General features: G+C 38.4%; 1 protein-coding gene and 1 pseudogene across 2 annotated transcripts; both read right to left on the bottom strand.

Annotated features, from left to right (window-relative positions):
* Positions 1-986: 986 nt before the first annotated feature.
* On the bottom strand, positions 987-1,555 carry LOC103558915 (olfactory receptor 6P1-like; annotated as a pseudogene).
* A 6,710-nt stretch (positions 1,556-8,265) lies between these two features.
* Positions 8,266-14,914, bottom strand: LOC103558916 (olfactory receptor 10X1-like). 2 transcript variants are annotated; one of them, XM_070608233.1, is made up of 3 exons: positions 14,866-14,885; positions 13,710-13,801; positions 8,266-11,078 (listed from the first exon to the last, which is right to left on the bottom strand). In XM_070608233.1, exon 3 carries the CDS (start codon positions 11,059-11,061, stop codon positions 10,129-10,131), a length of 933 nt encoding a protein of 310 aa, XP_070464334.1. In that variant the 5' UTR covers positions 11,062-11,078; positions 13,710-13,801; positions 14,866-14,885; the 3' UTR covers positions 8,266-10,128. The 2 variants fall into 2 exon arrangements, with proteins under 2 accessions (XP_070464334.1, XP_070464333.1); XM_070608232.1 differs by lacking the exon at positions 13,710-13,801 and having other exon boundaries at positions 14,866-14,914.
* Positions 14,915-16,620: the final 1,706 nt, after the last annotated feature.

Raw genomic sequence — 16,620 nt, 5'->3', positions numbered from 1 at the left:
ACTGGCTATGTAGCCAAAGAACTTGAAGTCAACAATGCAAAGAGACTTATGCACCCTTGTCTTCATTGCAGCATTAGTCACAACAGCCAAGAAAATGTGGAAACAACCTAAGTGACCATCAACTGATGAATAGATAAAGAAGATGTGGTATACGTACACAATGGAATACTACTCAGTCATAAAAAGACAAAATAATTCCATTAGCAGCTACATGGCTGGATCTTGAGGGTATTATGTTAAGTGAAATAAGCCAGAGAAAGACAAACACATCACATGATTTCACTCGTATGTGGAAGATAAACAAACATGTGGACAAAGAGAACAGACTAGTGATTACCAGAGGGGAAGGACGATGGGGGTGGGCATAAGGGATAAAGGGACGCATATATATGGTGACTGGCAAACAATAATGCACACCTGAAATTTCACAATGTTATCACCTATTGTGACCTCAATAAAATAATTTTTAAAAAGTAAGGGAAAAATGTTTGAGAAACAGTTAATCTTAAAACAAGTATTGTTTATCACATTAGTAAGAACTATGAATTTTAAGCTTCTTTCCTAGGAGCAGTTTGCAATTCTCCCCACCTCCTATTCCCCCAAGAGAGCAGATAATGGGATTTAGAGTAGAACAAAAACTGGAAGTGTAAGAGAGGATTTTTGTAAAGGAGAGACCTACAGAAGAGCTGAAATACCAGAGCTGAGTATTTTCTCTGACCAAAATCCTGACCGATCACAAGGAGCACAGTAAGAGAAGAGACCTACACAAAGGAAAGTGGAACATACTCTTGAAAGACTGAATGGATCCTGGTAAGATTTGTGAGTCTGATGTGCCTTTAAGTGAATGTATTCTCTTACTAACACAAAGTTTGAGAGATTAAATTGAACTTTTTATTGGCTTGAGTTGTCAGATAGCAGAAATCAGGAGTCACAGATTAACCAGAAATTTAGAGATCTATGGGGAGGAAGAATCTCAAGATGTGTGACTATAGTCTGCACAAATACTTGCTGACAGCACAGAAAAAGTGGTTGATGTTATTGAGTCCACAGTAGGACAGTCAGGAAATGAAAAGAATCTTCAACATGGAACTGAAGAAGCCACTGCCCCAAGAGAAAGCAGCAAGCCAAGTGGCCAAGCACGAAGACATGAGGCTAGGATAACAGAGGGTTTCACAGATGGTCAGGTAGCGGTCATAGGCCATGACTGCCAACAGGATATATTCAGCACAAGCTAAGACAATGAAGTAGATTTTGTTCATGAAACCTACATGGGATACTCTACTCTATGTTCCTGGGTAAAAAATGCTCCCAAGAGGAAGGGAATCATGATATTGATGTACCACAGCTCCAGGAAGGAGAGATGGCCAAGGAAAAAGTCCATTAGGTGATGAAGGCTTGGAATGAGCCAGATTGTGGAAATGATGAGTGCATTCTCCAACAATATCAACAGGTAGATTGCAAGGGAGAGGGCAAAGAGGAGTAGCTGGAATGGTGGAGAGGCAGGGAAGCCCACCAAAACAAACTCTGCTACATGGCCTCCACTCAAATTTCTCATGATCTCTGTCTGCTTGACTGCCTGAAAAACAAGATTTTGAGAGACAGGTGGACTAAGCCACTTAACATGGCCTCACAGATTACAATCTTCTAAAGATGCTCAATGATATATTATTAATTATTATTACATCATTCTGTTCCTTCACTTTTATGATCCAATCCTCAACTCAAGGGAAAAGTTCTCAGACTAGAGGCTTATACTCTGTAACTTAGCAATCTTAACTACAGTGGGTATTTGATAATCACTTGCTGAGTGATTTCAGAAAAGAATCTTAACAATTCTTTTTTTTTCCTTTTTTTTTTGTAAATTTGGGACATGCTCTTCATTCATTTTCCATAAACTTCTAAGCCCCACAGAACATTTATTCAATATTTGTTGAAATGAGTGAATAAAGGGACAGATAAGAAGTTGAAGCCTGAGGGTTTATATCTCAAGGGAAATTGGACTAAAAGGAAGTAGCAGGTAAAAGACATTACTTGAGCTATAGTGCAAGGCAGCATGGGAGGAGGGAGGTGGGTTTGGGAAGTATTCATTCACAGTCAGAGAAATAATTCAGCATAGAGGAGATAAATGAGTTCTACTCCAGAAAGGAGTCATTTTCTGATTCATTTTACAAGTATTTTTGAGTACATTTTCTGTGCTAGAATTAGATTGCCTCGTTCTCAGTGCTGGTGTGGTAGGTTAAAAAAATAACCCCAAAAAGATGTCCATGTCTTAATCCCTAGAACCAGTAAATATTACATCGTCTGACAAAGTCTTTGCACATGTGATTAGGTTAAGGTACTGAGATGGGAGATTATCCTGGATTATCCAAGTGGACCTTAAATTCCATTTCAAGGGTCCTATTAAGAGAGAGGTAGAGGGAAATTTGAAATAGACACACAGAAGAGAAGGCAATGTAAAGATAGAACAGAGAGAGATTTGAAGATGCTGGAATATTGGAGTGATGTGGCCACAAGCCAAAGAATGCCAGCAGCCAGCACAAGCTAAAAGAGGCAAGGAATGGATTCTCCCCTAAAGCCTCTGGAGGGAGCATGGCCTTGCCAACACCTTGAATTAGGCAATAGGATATTGGTTTCAGACTTCTGGCCTCCAGAACTGTGAGAACAAATCTCTATTGTGTTAAGCCACCAAATTGGTGGTAATTGTTACAACAGTCACAGAAAAATAACACAGCTGGTGAGGCATCAGAGTGGAAGAGGCAGTCATTTGCCTCCCAACCATCCCTCTGTAACTTTCCAGTCTCCTATCAACACTACCAGTGGCCTGGCATCTCTGGAGGGTATCTGGGAAAATTATGAATCTGACTTGAGATTTCATCACGTTAGATATCATCAAGCATTTTCACCTGGGGTGGGCTTAAACACTTGTCTTCACATTTTTTTTCCTTTAAGCAACTTAAAAAACAATCTATTAGCTTGCATATTTTAAAATTGACATCCATTTTTTATAATAAATTTAAATAGTTACAGGCAATCTAATTTCCACTGAATGTTGAGTATTGACATTTTTAATGAAACTATTACATCACTACTTTATATGTTCAGTGAATTGTAAATGTTTGTTCTATGATACCCACTAACACTTGTCTTAAAAATTATGAATGGGAGCCAGTCCGATGGTCGAGTGGTTAAAGTTCCTCGCAGTCTGCTTCAGCGGCCCCAGTTCGTGGGTTCAGATCTCAGTGAGGACCTACTCCGCTCATCAGCCATGCTGTGGAGTCATACAGCATACAAAGGGTGAAGGAATATTGGGACAGATGTTAGCTCAGGTCTCATCTTCCTCAAGCAAAAAAAAGGGGAAGATTGGCTATGAATGTTAGCTGAGGGGGGATCTTCATCACCAAAGAAAAAAAAATTTACATGAGTGCAAGTATCTTTAAAAAATAGATTTTATTTTGTCCTTGAAGTAATATTTCATGATATTATAATATATTTTAATTGTGATACTTTATTGAATTTTCTATGTCGTCTATCTGTCTATCTATCTATCTATCTACCTACCTATATATTCCCCATCTGCCTATACATTTAATTGATATTTTGTTTCCTGTCCTCTTGGCTATAAGTGTTTTAAAAACAATTTTTGACTAGATATTATTATATAATTAGCACAGATTTCACCAGGGCTAAGGAAATAGATGATAAATTTTTAAAAATACATTAGACAACATTTTAAAAACTTATTGGAACATCATTTTATAATAATGTGGATTGCACTTTTTCAATTTTTGTGTACATCCATGGAGAGTACTCATTACCATAATGAGAAAGGTTTCAGCAACAATTCCATTCTCACTTTTCATTTTGGAGATATACATGCTGAGGAAACTAGTTTGCCTCAATAAATGGCATTAACATAGAATAGCTCAGAGAATGGAAGTTTTTTTTTAATGGTAGTAACACTAAACTATTTTAATTTTCTATTAGTTATGTGTCAGAAATTATAGTCATTTATCATCAAAATGATTTTTATTGCTTAGATGACAATTCAATCAGTTTCCATTTCAATTGTGTTGAAAGAAATGGATTGGAAACCACCGGCTTGCAGGTGGATGTGTTATCCAGTTATTAGTCATTCATGTTCTCATCACTGACATTGGCAACTGGTACTAACATACCCTTTTGGACACTTCAACACAGTAAGATAATGTTATGCCTTCCTTTGTACAGAGAGAGAAAAAGTTGTGAAAAGGAAAGTGAGAAAGGAGAAAAAATACTTTCTCAAACAGATCAATTTTAAGAAGAGCTGATAAGGGAGTTGAAGATCAGAGAATGATTCCTTAGGGATGATTCATACCTGGGTCTCCAAAAGTCCTTTTGTACCCACTCTGGCACATAAACCCAGGTTTGGAAAACTGACTTAATGTGTCAGATACTTTTCTGAGAGAGAATTTAAAGGGAAGTATGGGTGGAAAGGGTGAGAACAGAATAGGAAGGAGGCACAGCTCGCCTTAGGGCTAGGTAATAATAGAGGATGGGAAAAACTCAGAAATAGTGCCTGGAAACTCCCAAGAGCCTAGGTAAAGGAATTCAAATGCTGAAGTAGACTTAGCAATGCCAGAAAATCTGAAAAGGGACCTGTCTTCCTCCCTCTGTTCTCAGTATTCAGAGCAGTGCCTAGAACATAGCAGACATTCAAAAAATAATAGTGGGATGATTTTCAGTCTTGATTTGTATAATCTTGAATACTTTACTTACTTTCAGATACATATTTTGTAAATAACACAAACAATACAAACTAGAGTTCTTTCCAGTTGTAGCACTGCCTGAAATGTGATTGAAATTTCAACTTGGCCCAGGATCAGTCCTGGGGGATGGGGGAAAGAAGTTGTTAAAAAATGGAGTGGAGAGTGGGAAGCAGCCTAGGAAACTCACTGTCTGGTTCACAAGCTTTTTTGAAGCCAGTCGTGTTCTGCCAACTGCTCTGGCTTAAACCATCTGCTGATTCAAATGCAAGCCTGAAAGTAGGGTCTCGTGCCCAGAGGTGCCCATGACCCTAACTTCTCCCCACTACTCAATATTACTTTATATCACCATCTTCATAGGTTTCCTGCTCAGTGGTTGAAAATAGAATACTGTTTGCTATTCAGTCTGGCCTGCTATCTAATCCCTGCTGGATACTGTCTCACCCCTCTATCTATACCCTGCCCCATATCTGGTTGTTTAGACTATTAATTGTTTTGGGAAAATATTATTTGTGAAACTCTATTCTGCTTTGTGTCTGTTTCCCTTGCCTGTGTTTATGCGCAAAAGAGATTCTTTATCTCCCGTCTGTAACTCTACAGGTTCTAATGGAGGAAGCATCTTTTCCTCCTTGCTCCTTTTCATATCCTTTTAGAATAGAACTGGGCTAGAAGGATGCCAAATGAAGACTTCAGGATAATTGGTGTGAGGGCAGGCAGAGAATTTCACGTTCCTTATCCCTGGCTCAAGTCTGAATCTTTTTCTGAAAAGGATGGGGTTTTCTTTCTCTCACAACTCTGAGTTTTGTGACTGCCATTCATGAATAAGTTACTCCTCTTCTTCTTGGTCCTCTGGAGCTGCCATGAATGGAGCTGTGGAAATTAATAAAGGAACCTTAACTAAATTGGAGTCAGGAAGGCCTGTAGGGGGCGTTCTCAAACCCTATCACACATTATCAATTACACCAAATAGGAAGGGAAATATGGCTTGCATCTTGGACAGGACGTAAAACTACTTTAGTACCGAAGGGAGACGTCTCTCCTCACTTGGCAAAAGTCCAGCCATTGAGAAATGCTGTATTTCAGCCAATAAGAAGCCATTGATGGGGCTGGCCCCGTGGCTGAGTGGTTAAGTTCGCAGGCTCCGATGCAGGCGGCCCAGTGTTTCGTTGGTTCGAGTCCTGGGCGCGGACATGGCACTGCTCATCAGACCAGGCTGAGGCAGCGTCCCACATGCCACAACTAAAAGAACCCACAACAAAGAATACACAACTATGTACCGGGGGGCTTTGGGGAGAAAAAGGAAAAAATAAAATCTTTAAAAAAAAAAAAAAAAAAAGAAGCCATTGATGCCCTGAACTGTTACTTTTCCCCAATGGACTTTCATTTAGAACTCCCGTCCCTACTGCTCCTTTTTCTCTATAAAAGCAGGGCTCCTTCCTTGTTTATTGGATTTGTCTATGATTTACCATAACACACTATATATAGGTTGTTTATTTCTATTTCATTTAGTTCTTTTTCTGGGGTTTTTCCTGTTCCCTTACTTGGAACATATTCCTTTGCCTCCTCATTTGCCTCTTTCCCTGTGCTTATATGTATGTATTAACTAGTCAGCTATGTCTCTGAATCTTGGAGAGGTGGTCCCATGTAAGAGATGCCTTATGAGGCCCAGCAGTGTACTTCTCTCTCATCACCATTTCTAAATGTCCCAGGAGGGACCCCTGTGTGGGCTACATGTATCTTTCTGTTATGGCAGGGTTGCTCTTGCTGCAGCTGTCCAGAAGGGCTAGAATGCGCCCCTTGCCAGCTACTTGTAATGCGCTGCTGTTTATGACTGCTATGGACCCTTCGGTCACTTTATCAGGTTTGGGGGAACTCCAGTACAGTTGCCTGCAAGGTCTAATAGCACATTCCTGTTGCAATTTTTCTGCTAAGTGATTAGGTCCCTAGTGTGGCTGGTTGCTAGGCTCAGGGGCTTACAAATGCTGTAGGCCTCCAGCCTGCAAGACAGTTGTTAGCTCTCTCAGCATTGCAGCTGAGTAGTGCTGGCCTCAGGCATGTTCCCAACAACTGGGTATTCCTAGCTGATTGTTTCAGGCTTTGGAAGGTGGGACCAATCTCCTATGTGACTGTTAGAGAAGCACAAGTATTCTGCAACTGACAAGTCCCACTGCCCACAAGGCCACACAAACCATGAACACAGTCCTGCCCCATGCATGTTCCCCTAACTCCTGAGGTGGCTCCAGTTGCCCCATAGCTGAGGCCCCACACACTCTGCCCTCTCCTTGTGCATGTGCTTCCCCACAGCGGTGGGCCCACTCACACAGCTTCAGAGAATCCAGGCTCCCAACCTATGCAGGCCTACAAGTTTCCCAAGGGCTTGTTGTTGAGTAGGGCCAGTCCCCAGGGAGGGCTGCCTTCCCTGGCTGACCTGGATTAAATCAATGCTCTAGAGAGTGAGGCAGATCCTGGGCTAACAGTACTGGGGAAAAAGTCCAATGGCATCTGCCAGTGTCTGTGTCAGCATGCCTGTACTAGGTCACAATAATGGGTGCTGCCAATGTCTCAGTACCTGAGGAGATCTCACTCTCACCAAGATGCACCCAGAGCCTATCAGGTGATCTCATCACCAAAGAACTGTGTATTTTTCTTTCTGGTGGTTTAAGGTTGCTTTCCAAAATGGGTGAATGTGTGTGTGGGCCCTTTAAGAGCATACCTTTTTTAAAAAACTTATTCCCATTAGCATTTCTGGGGATAGTCCTTATTGTTGCTAGTTGCCAGCAAGGACAGATATTGTGACAGTCATCTCTGTTGTGCTGAGTCCAAAAGCTGCTTATAGCAGTAACACTCTCCTGCTCAGACCTCCCACTCCTCCAGGGAAGGCTGCTTACCTTAAGATTTCTCCCAGCCAGCCATGAAGCACAGCTGCATGTGAGGGTGGCTTTTTTCTCTCCAGGAAAGAATTCTTGCCTCTTCCACTTCAGTCAGGATTGTCCCTTGTTGTGGGGTTTTTTTTAATTCAGTTTTCAGTTCTCTCTCAGGGATAATTGTTCCAAGAGTAGTAAGTATTTTGTGTCTATGGGAGGAAGTGAGTTCAGAGACTGCCTACACCACCATCTTAACACTAACCTCAGGTTTTGTGTTTTTCCTACATGGATAAACAATTTTCCCAGCACAAATTTTTTAGAAGTCTGTTGGCAGAATCTAGTAATGAAGTTAAGTGAGTCTGAGTTTGTTTTTAATGTGAAATATATTAGTTAAAATTAAATTTCTTGAGAATCAAATACTTCTGCCCATGTCAGTTTTAATGTGTATTTTATGGTAATTTTCACAGTTTACATTAAGTTCTCAAATTTATGTTCATGAAGCCATTTGTGACATTCTCTCATCTTTTATGTCTGCATGGTCTGAGAAATGTTCGTATTTTAATTCCCTTCATGTTTACTTTATTTTTTTCTCTCTATTTCTTCATCAATCTCACAAGGGAATAATATTTATTAATATTTTTGATATTCCAGCCTTTTACTTTTTTGAGCTTCTCTATTGCCTACTATTATTTAATTAATTTCTGCTGTTATCTTTTTATTTTTCATTTATAACCTTGCTCTGTTCATTTATTTATTTCCTGAATTATTGAGATGAATGCTTAACTTACTAATTTTCAGCCAATGGGTTTTTTAAAAATGCATCTTGAAGCTATGTATTTCCATCTAAACACTAAAAAGCTCTATCCTGCAAGATTTGATCTGCAGTATTTTCCTTTTCTCCAGCTCATATCATTTTTTCTAATATCAATGGGATTTATTATTTAATTCATGGCTTATTTAGAAGTGGGTATCTTAACATCTAAACATATAGATATTTTCCAATTCCCATTTAGTTACTTGTTTCTAGCCGAACATTAGATATTAAGTAGTCGAGTAGCAATTCCTGCTACAGTCAACGTATCAGGTATATGAAGGTTAATTTGTCCAAATTCAACTTCAGGAACTTGAGTCTAGATGCAACATCATATCTTCTACACCTCCCATGAGTGAATAAATTGTTACTATTTATTTCCAAGATTTTATAGCCTCCCTCTATTGGATAATGAGTTCTCAGGTATGGAACAAAAGTAGGAAAAATATTCTTGCACTGAGGCCATGACCACAGTTTGAAGAGGGTAAATATTGTGCTTGCACAAGTGATTAAAAAATGGTCTCAGGGAAGAAAATAGAGTTCTAACAAAAGCTAATCTTAATCACTGTAGGTACGTATAATTTTCATCCAATATCTTATTTATCTCTGTAATTTTCCTGTAAATATTGGACTTCAGAAATTATTCCAACACTTTTCATACTAAATGAATACACTAAAATCTTGTACAACAATTATGTCCTCCATGAGAGTTCACAGATTTGATTACACCACAACTGGAAAAAGATTCCAAAAACTCCCCTAGGCTTATATATCTGAATTTTCTGTAAGTCTGCTTACCTCTTCTGTTCTTCTAATTTTCTTCCTGATGGTATAAAGGTGAATTCTGTGTTGATCTGATTTCCTTTATTACACGTTGTATGTTTGTCAAAATGATTCCAAAATGCCTTTGTTTGCCAAACTCTCAATATCATGACATAGCTTGATTTTTAAAAAACATTTGTTTTTGAATATCTTTAAAGAAAATGGAGATTATTTCCAGCCCTCGCCCATAGATCCCCCCATAGAATATGTAGGCTTTACTATTCTCGTTAGTTGTTTGAGTCAATATTCCAAGATATCCTGTATATACAGAACTTATCATCTGATAGTCACTGGAAGGACACTGTCATGAACAGTATTAGTATCAGTACGGCATGGGCACATAACAAATATAGATATCAATCCAGATATATGCAAGTAGACAGTGGGTGGTTTCTACATAGTTTATCTCCTCCTAGAAATGATTTGTTTCCTGGGAGATGCAACCCGGTCCCTCACAATGCTGCCTAGAAAAGTTTCTGAGCCTTTACATCTTTAAATGTTTGAAAACATCTTTTAGTGTAGAGGTGACAGGTGATGTTTTTTGCTTCCACAATATTTCATTTCCTACTCCATCAATGGTGTAGGACACCTAGAAGTTGACTGGCAGAAGCCTAGCACCTGCAGAGCCAGATAGCAGAAATAGAAGTGATTGGATGATTGATAGCAGTAATAAAAGTAGATAGCGTTGGACAGTAGAAGTAGAAGAATTGGACAACTTCCCTAACAAGCTGATTAAATGATTGTGATGTCTTAGGACCCAGACTCAGTCACTTGATATCCATCTGCCAAACTATGGAAAAAGACAAATGTTACAGGCTTCTCTAGGTGTTACGGGGTAGATGCCTAAATGACTTCTGGCGACGTTCAATCATGAAGCAATAATCCAAAACTATTTATACAAGTATCTTGCCTTTCCAAGCACCTTTCCAAAAGCAGTCTTCACGTTCTTATTCCTGAGGCTGAAAATGAGGGGGATGAGGAAAGGGGTAATGACAGTGTAAGGAACTGCTATCAGTGTGTCATCTCCCCCTGAGGCTTCAGGCTTCAGATAAACAATAGATGCAAAGCCAAAGTGGATGATGACCACTGTGATGTGGGAGGCACAGGTGGAAAATGCCTTCTGCTTGCCCTCAGCTGAAGGGATCCTGAGGACAGTGGAAAGGATGAAAATATAGGTTAGGATGATGAGCAGGAATGTGCCCAGCAAGCCTGACACTGAGATCACAGTTACAATAAATTCTGTGAGGTCACTGTCTAGACAATTCAGCCTCACAACTGCCCGCATATGACAGAAAAAGTGTTTGACAAGGTTGGGGCTGCAGAAAGAGCCCTTGAATATCAGTGCAGTCTCTATCAGAGATATAAAGAAGCCTCCAGCCCAAGCAGAGGCCACCAATTGTCCACATGCCATGTTGGTCATAAGCAGTGGATATCTGAGAGGGTTGCAGATGGCCAAGAAGCGATCATAGCCCATCAATGTAAGGATGATACAATTAGTGCCACCAAGTCCCAAGAAGAAACACATCTGCAAGCCACAACCTATGACTGAAATGCTTCTACTTTTGGCCAGAAGATCTGCCAGCATCTTGGGGATGATGGTCAGTGTGTAGCAGGTCTCAGAGAAGGAGAGTGCACTGAGGAAGAGGTACATGGGGCTGTGGAGAGCTCTGTCCAACCAAGTAAGACCTATGATGGCCAGGTTACCTGTGAGAGTGAGAAGGTAGAGGCAAAAGAAGACCACAAAGAGGAATGTCTGTACATGTGGGTAAACAGAAAAGCCAACAAGAATGAATTCCTGCAGGATTGTCTGGTTGATCTTCATTGTTTGAATGGTTGTATCTGAAAGAAACCACAAGTAAACATTTAACTCTCCATTATTCTTTGAAAATTGTGATGTAAATAAGACAAATGTTCACAGTTGCAATTACTAACTGATTTTTCATTTAGTTTAGGAAATCGCCATGTTTATGTAAGTGATGTGTCTTCCTTATTTTTCATTCATTCACTTCTTTTTGATTCAGCAACCAGTTACTCATTACTTATGTCACAAGAAGACTTTTTCTGGCCTATTTCTTTTAAAGAATGTTAATGGCTGTTAATGCAATAGGGAAACAATATTCTAATTGATATCCAGATAAAGTAGATTCAGATGTATTAGGAGAGTCTGATTTGAATCATATTCTGAATACTGAAAAATCTACCACGTAGCTAATAGACAAAGAGTCAACTTCCACATAACATATGGTTTGTAAATATCTACTGAATGAAGGTTGATAGTTGATTTATAGTAATTTTGAGACTAAACCTGGACAATGGCTTACTATTTTTAGAGAAGTCTAAAGTCATTAATCCTTCTTGGAGAAGACATTTATATCCTGAAATGCTGAAGGGAAGTAAAGAATATTGTCCCTTTCATCCACTCTGAGGAGAGGAGAAAATGATCAGATATCTGAGGGCCCTCAGGATTAATAGTGATTAATTAGAGTATGTGATTAGTATTGATAAACAGACCCTTTATGCAAGTATAGTGCAGGTGGTAATTGAGATTTTTCCCATTTCTTCATTGGCAAGCTCAGCATCTGAAATTTAAATGCTAGCCATCCAACAAATTATTTGATAATTCTACATCTGATTTAATCTCATCCTCCTCTGATTTCTACGTCATGTATTTTTTCCTTATATTTAACACATTCCTTTAGCTTTGTATTATATCTTACTATTGTTTGTTTTTCTTGTCTCACATGCCAGTATATTTAATAACCAGAATTTATAGAGTCTACATGTTGCCACATTCTTTCAAGTTTATTGATTTTACTCTTCACAGCATAAATGTGAAGTGCATAGGACAGCTGTGAAATGTGTAGGGCAGTTGTGATTATTTTAGGAATAGATAATTGCATCTATGAAATGGCATAGTTGTTACTTGACTTTGTTTATTCTTTTCATTTACCAATGCTTTCTTATTGAGGAAAGAGAATCTGAGTCATATATTTCTGTATTTCTCAGGGTGATAATAGAGAGCATCTTAAGAAGGTAATAATTTCCCAATACAAGTTGGATGGATAGGCTAATCATCAAAAAAGTGCTGGATCTATAAATGATGACTATTTTAGTTATTTATTGCTGCTCAGAATGTGATTTTGAGTATGGAGATGAACAGACTTTCCACTCCTAGTTAAATTAAGTTCAGGCTAAGATTAGGCCTTCTCAAGGCAGAATCTAGCTGGTCACTGAGAGTCAAAAGAGGTAGTAGGAAAATGGTCTGAATTTTAAATGATTCCAGAAATAATTCAAAACCCTATGGACTCTGCTTTATAGGCCCCTCTGATTCTTGTCTTCTTAGAGCTAACGAGATCCTTATTCTTTCATACTCATACATGAATCACACGACAATCTTTCCTTAGCTCATATCAATCCTTTCTCTTTTCCTGTTTCCCTCTTTCTTTCAGAGTACCCATACTTTTTTATCTGTGAGTAATTATCTCCCAAATAGAAGACTAAAAGTATTTTTTGTCTTCTTCCCAAGGATATATTATGAAGGACAGTGTCTAAAGGATTTTTGAGCTCCCTCATCAGGACTTTTAGTGTAAGCCTTCTTGGTATCAAAATTTAATGAATCTCCTTAGTATCCAAATCCAGACTTGTGTATTATTGTTTCACTTTCCCCTGTAAACAGCTTTCTGAATCATTCTGGACTGTTTCAGAAAACCTTCTCTCCCTCTCAGAAGTACCAAGTTCCAATATGGCTTTCTGCTTATCTGCTAAACCATCATGAAAAATTTCTTTCGTCAGTAGGGAACTTTCCACACTAATGTTCTTAAGTTCTACTGAATCTTCACAGTAGCTCTATAAGAGAGGCAATGGTATGGATTATGGAACTAAAATATTAATTAAGTAAACGAAAGAGAGAGGAAAAAAAAGAATATGTTGGCAAAACAAGAAGTTGTTCTACTACCTGGTGTGCTTGATGCAAAACCTGAGCTCTTTCTAACATAACTGTCCACAGAATAGCCTGAATTCACACAATATGCCATATCCCTCCAAGACAGCCAAGAGGGATTGTTTTCAAAGCCATCCTTTAATGCAGAAGCGTTTTGGTGATGCAAAGAATCAGCAATACAAATTCCAAGACAGGTCCTTTCTTATCTAATCCTTACTTTTAATTATGTGATAAATACCTACTTGGTGGGTCTTCAGCAGTAGAGTACAAATGTCAGAATGTACACCCACTTATGGCATATTCTGAATATATGTGTGTAGGGAGTGAGAGTACTATACCCCACCCTACCCTCACCTATCTCTAAAGTTGTCCCCAAATCCACTTGCATCAAATTTAATGTGGAGATATGGATCCACTGACAAGAGAAACACACAGCCTATGCAAAGTCAAAGAGAAGTGGTAATTTGGAGGAAGTGCAGTGACAATACATTATGATGAATAGAGTCAAACCATTTGGAATAGTTTCCTACCTTGTGTATTTTATCAGGGCTCCAAAGCCTATTCAGTGTTATAGTTATGGTCTCCCAGGATAGTCTTCACATTGCTGGAAGCATGATTTGTTCTCCAACAAAAGAGACAGAGTTTGACTTTGTATGAAAATCACCGCTCTAAGAGTCTGGATTCTTAACTTTATCACTGCTAGTTTAGTGAAATTGGGAAAGTCCCTGCACCGTTTGGCTCTAAGTTTCCTCAGCTGGGAAGTGAGGAAAATGTCCTAATTTGGTATAAGCTTCAGCTTTCTATGGCTCTAGAGGTTTTTGACATAAATTGTGTGGCTAAGCCATATGTGCTGTGATCAGTTCTCACCACTCACTAAATCACGATGGTTTAGAGTCATTCCTTCTACCAATTTATATAGATTGTCTGATTTTCATCAGGGCCTGAGGTTCCTCAGCTCTTGAGGTTTGATTCTGGTTAGAAGACCTGAGGGAATTCCTCTCTTCTTTCATCAGAGGGAGCAAGAGAAGTTTTCTACTCAACTTTGTAATTTGTTCTCATTAGTTACAGGTCTTTGTGTAACTTGTGATTTAAACTCTCTGGGGATCTCTGGGGATTTAAAACTTGCAGAGTTCATACCCTGCCCATTAACAAAGCTTCCTGCTACATCACAAGTTTTTTTTTGGCAGGGAAGAAAGTGCATCAGAATTTGCATTCCTAATGATTGCTCAGTTTACTCTTCCACTTGTCACGAACATGCTCTTTCCCTCTCATTACTGATTCCCTTCCTGGTTATTCAGAATTGCTTACAGTGTTTATAGATTGTACCATGGGAGAAATCAGAAAAGTATAAGGAATAGTATCTTTTTAAAAGGGATTTATACTTCTGTGGCAGGATGAAGATAGTGCCCATGAATTGTGAATTACATTAGCCTGCTTTTATAGAAGGGGGCTACATTCCAGAAACCTGAATAGTACCAGACCTGAAACTGTGGATAGTACCAAACTCCATATGTACTATGTTTTTTCCTACACATACAGATATATGATAAAGCTTAATTTATAAATTAGGTACAGTAAAAGATTAACAACAATAACCAATAATAAAGCAGATTTCCAACAGTATTCTGTAATAAATGTTAAATGACTGTAGTCTCTTTCTTTCAAAATACATTCTACTGTACTCACCCTACGTTTTGTGATTCTGTGAAATGATACAGTGCCTACGTGATGAACTGAAGTGAGCTGAATGACATAGGCATTGTGATGTAACATAAGGTTACTATGGGCCTTCTGACAATATGTCAGAAGAAGGATCATTGAGCCATGATTATGTCAATGGTTAGATGTCAAGAGCAGATTATGTCAATGGTTACTTGAACAGAAGCATTTTGATACCTCAACAGTTGATCTGATAACTCAAATGGTTACTAAGTGACCAATGAGTGGGTAGTATGGGTAGCCTATATAGCATAGATACACTAGACAAAGGGATGATTTATGTCTTGGGCATGATGGAGCAGTACAGCATGAGATTTGTCATACTACTCAGAAAGAGTAAAATTGCAAACTCTGAATTGTGTATTTGTGGGATTTTCCATTTAATATTTTTGGACCATGGTTGACAGCAGGTGACTGAAATTGTATAAAGTAAAACCATGGATAAGGGTGGACTACTGTGTGCTGTAGTGCGCTGAAGACTAAAATAGTGGACAGACAAGATAAGACAAACTGGACCAGGGTGGTCGGAGAATGTGCCATGGAGGAGGAGTGTCATATAGACTTCTAAAAATAAGAAGAGCTGGAATTCCAGTTCCTAGCAGGATATAATAACTTGTAGTCCAGCACTTCCAATTATGCAATGACTACATAACATTGGTTAAATAAACATGTATCGAAAGTATGCAACATAATGACAATGAGATTTTTAAAACACTTAAAGATTATATTTGGATGGAATATAAGCCCTTGAAGAGATGCTCAACATTATCAGTCATTAGGCAATACAAATCAAACCCCAGTGTGATTCTACTACACACAATTAGAATATCTAAAAGTAAAAAAGATTGACTATAATAGTGTTGGTTAGGATTTGGAAGAAGTGTAGTTTATACACCACTGTTGGGCATGTTAAAATTATAAAATATCATGGAATTCTGGAAAATAGATTTCCCATTTCCTACAAAGTTTAATCTATTCGGATTCCAGAAAAACATGGTATATATTCACTTTTCTCTGCTCTCTCCAGTAAATACAAATAAATAACTTGGAAATAATTCAACAGACAATCAAAATTATTGTGGAAGGTGAATAAGAAAGGATTGTTAATTATAGTTAATAATACTGTATTGCATATTTGAAAGTTACTAAGAGAGTAGATCTTAAATGTTCTCATCACAAGAATAAAAAACAATTATAACTTATGTATGGTAACCGATGTTAACTAGACTTATTCTGGTGATAATTTCACAATATATACAAATATTGAATCAATACATTGTACACTTGAAACTAATATAATATCATATGTGAATTATATTTCAATAAAAAAATTCACTTTTTTAAAAAAAATGGACAAGGTGGTTTGGCTAGGGACCTCAGGACTTGAAGAATGAAACCACAGTGAATTCCCAAGGAATTATTTTATCTCCTGTATATCTCAGGCTGGGATGTGGAGGACACTGCCACTTGAACCTGAAACTGTCAATAGGCCTAGGCAAAAACCAACAAAAGGAAAATAAGAGCAAAATAAAAAGTAAAAAGAAAGTTTATTCTCCATGACAAAGAATCAAGAAAGAGGAAGCCCAACAGGGACTTAATATGGAGATTGACAGCCTGTGCCAGTGGGGTGCCTAATCTGCCTACACCTGAAGTGTCAGTGGAGCTAGGATCCTAACTCAGTCCCCAACACACAAAAGCCACCAGTCCTTGTCAGCCCATAGT

The sequence above is a fragment of the Equus przewalskii genome, unplaced genomic scaffold (assembly GCF_037783145.1).
Source record: "Equus przewalskii isolate Varuska unplaced genomic scaffold, EquPr2 ChrUn-6, whole genome shotgun sequence".
In the NCBI taxonomy this organism is placed as follows: domain Eukaryota; kingdom Metazoa; phylum Chordata; class Mammalia; order Perissodactyla; family Equidae; genus Equus; species Equus przewalskii.
The sequence above is the reverse complement of the archived record's forward strand: the minus strand, read 5'-3'. Positions and strand labels throughout refer to the sequence as shown.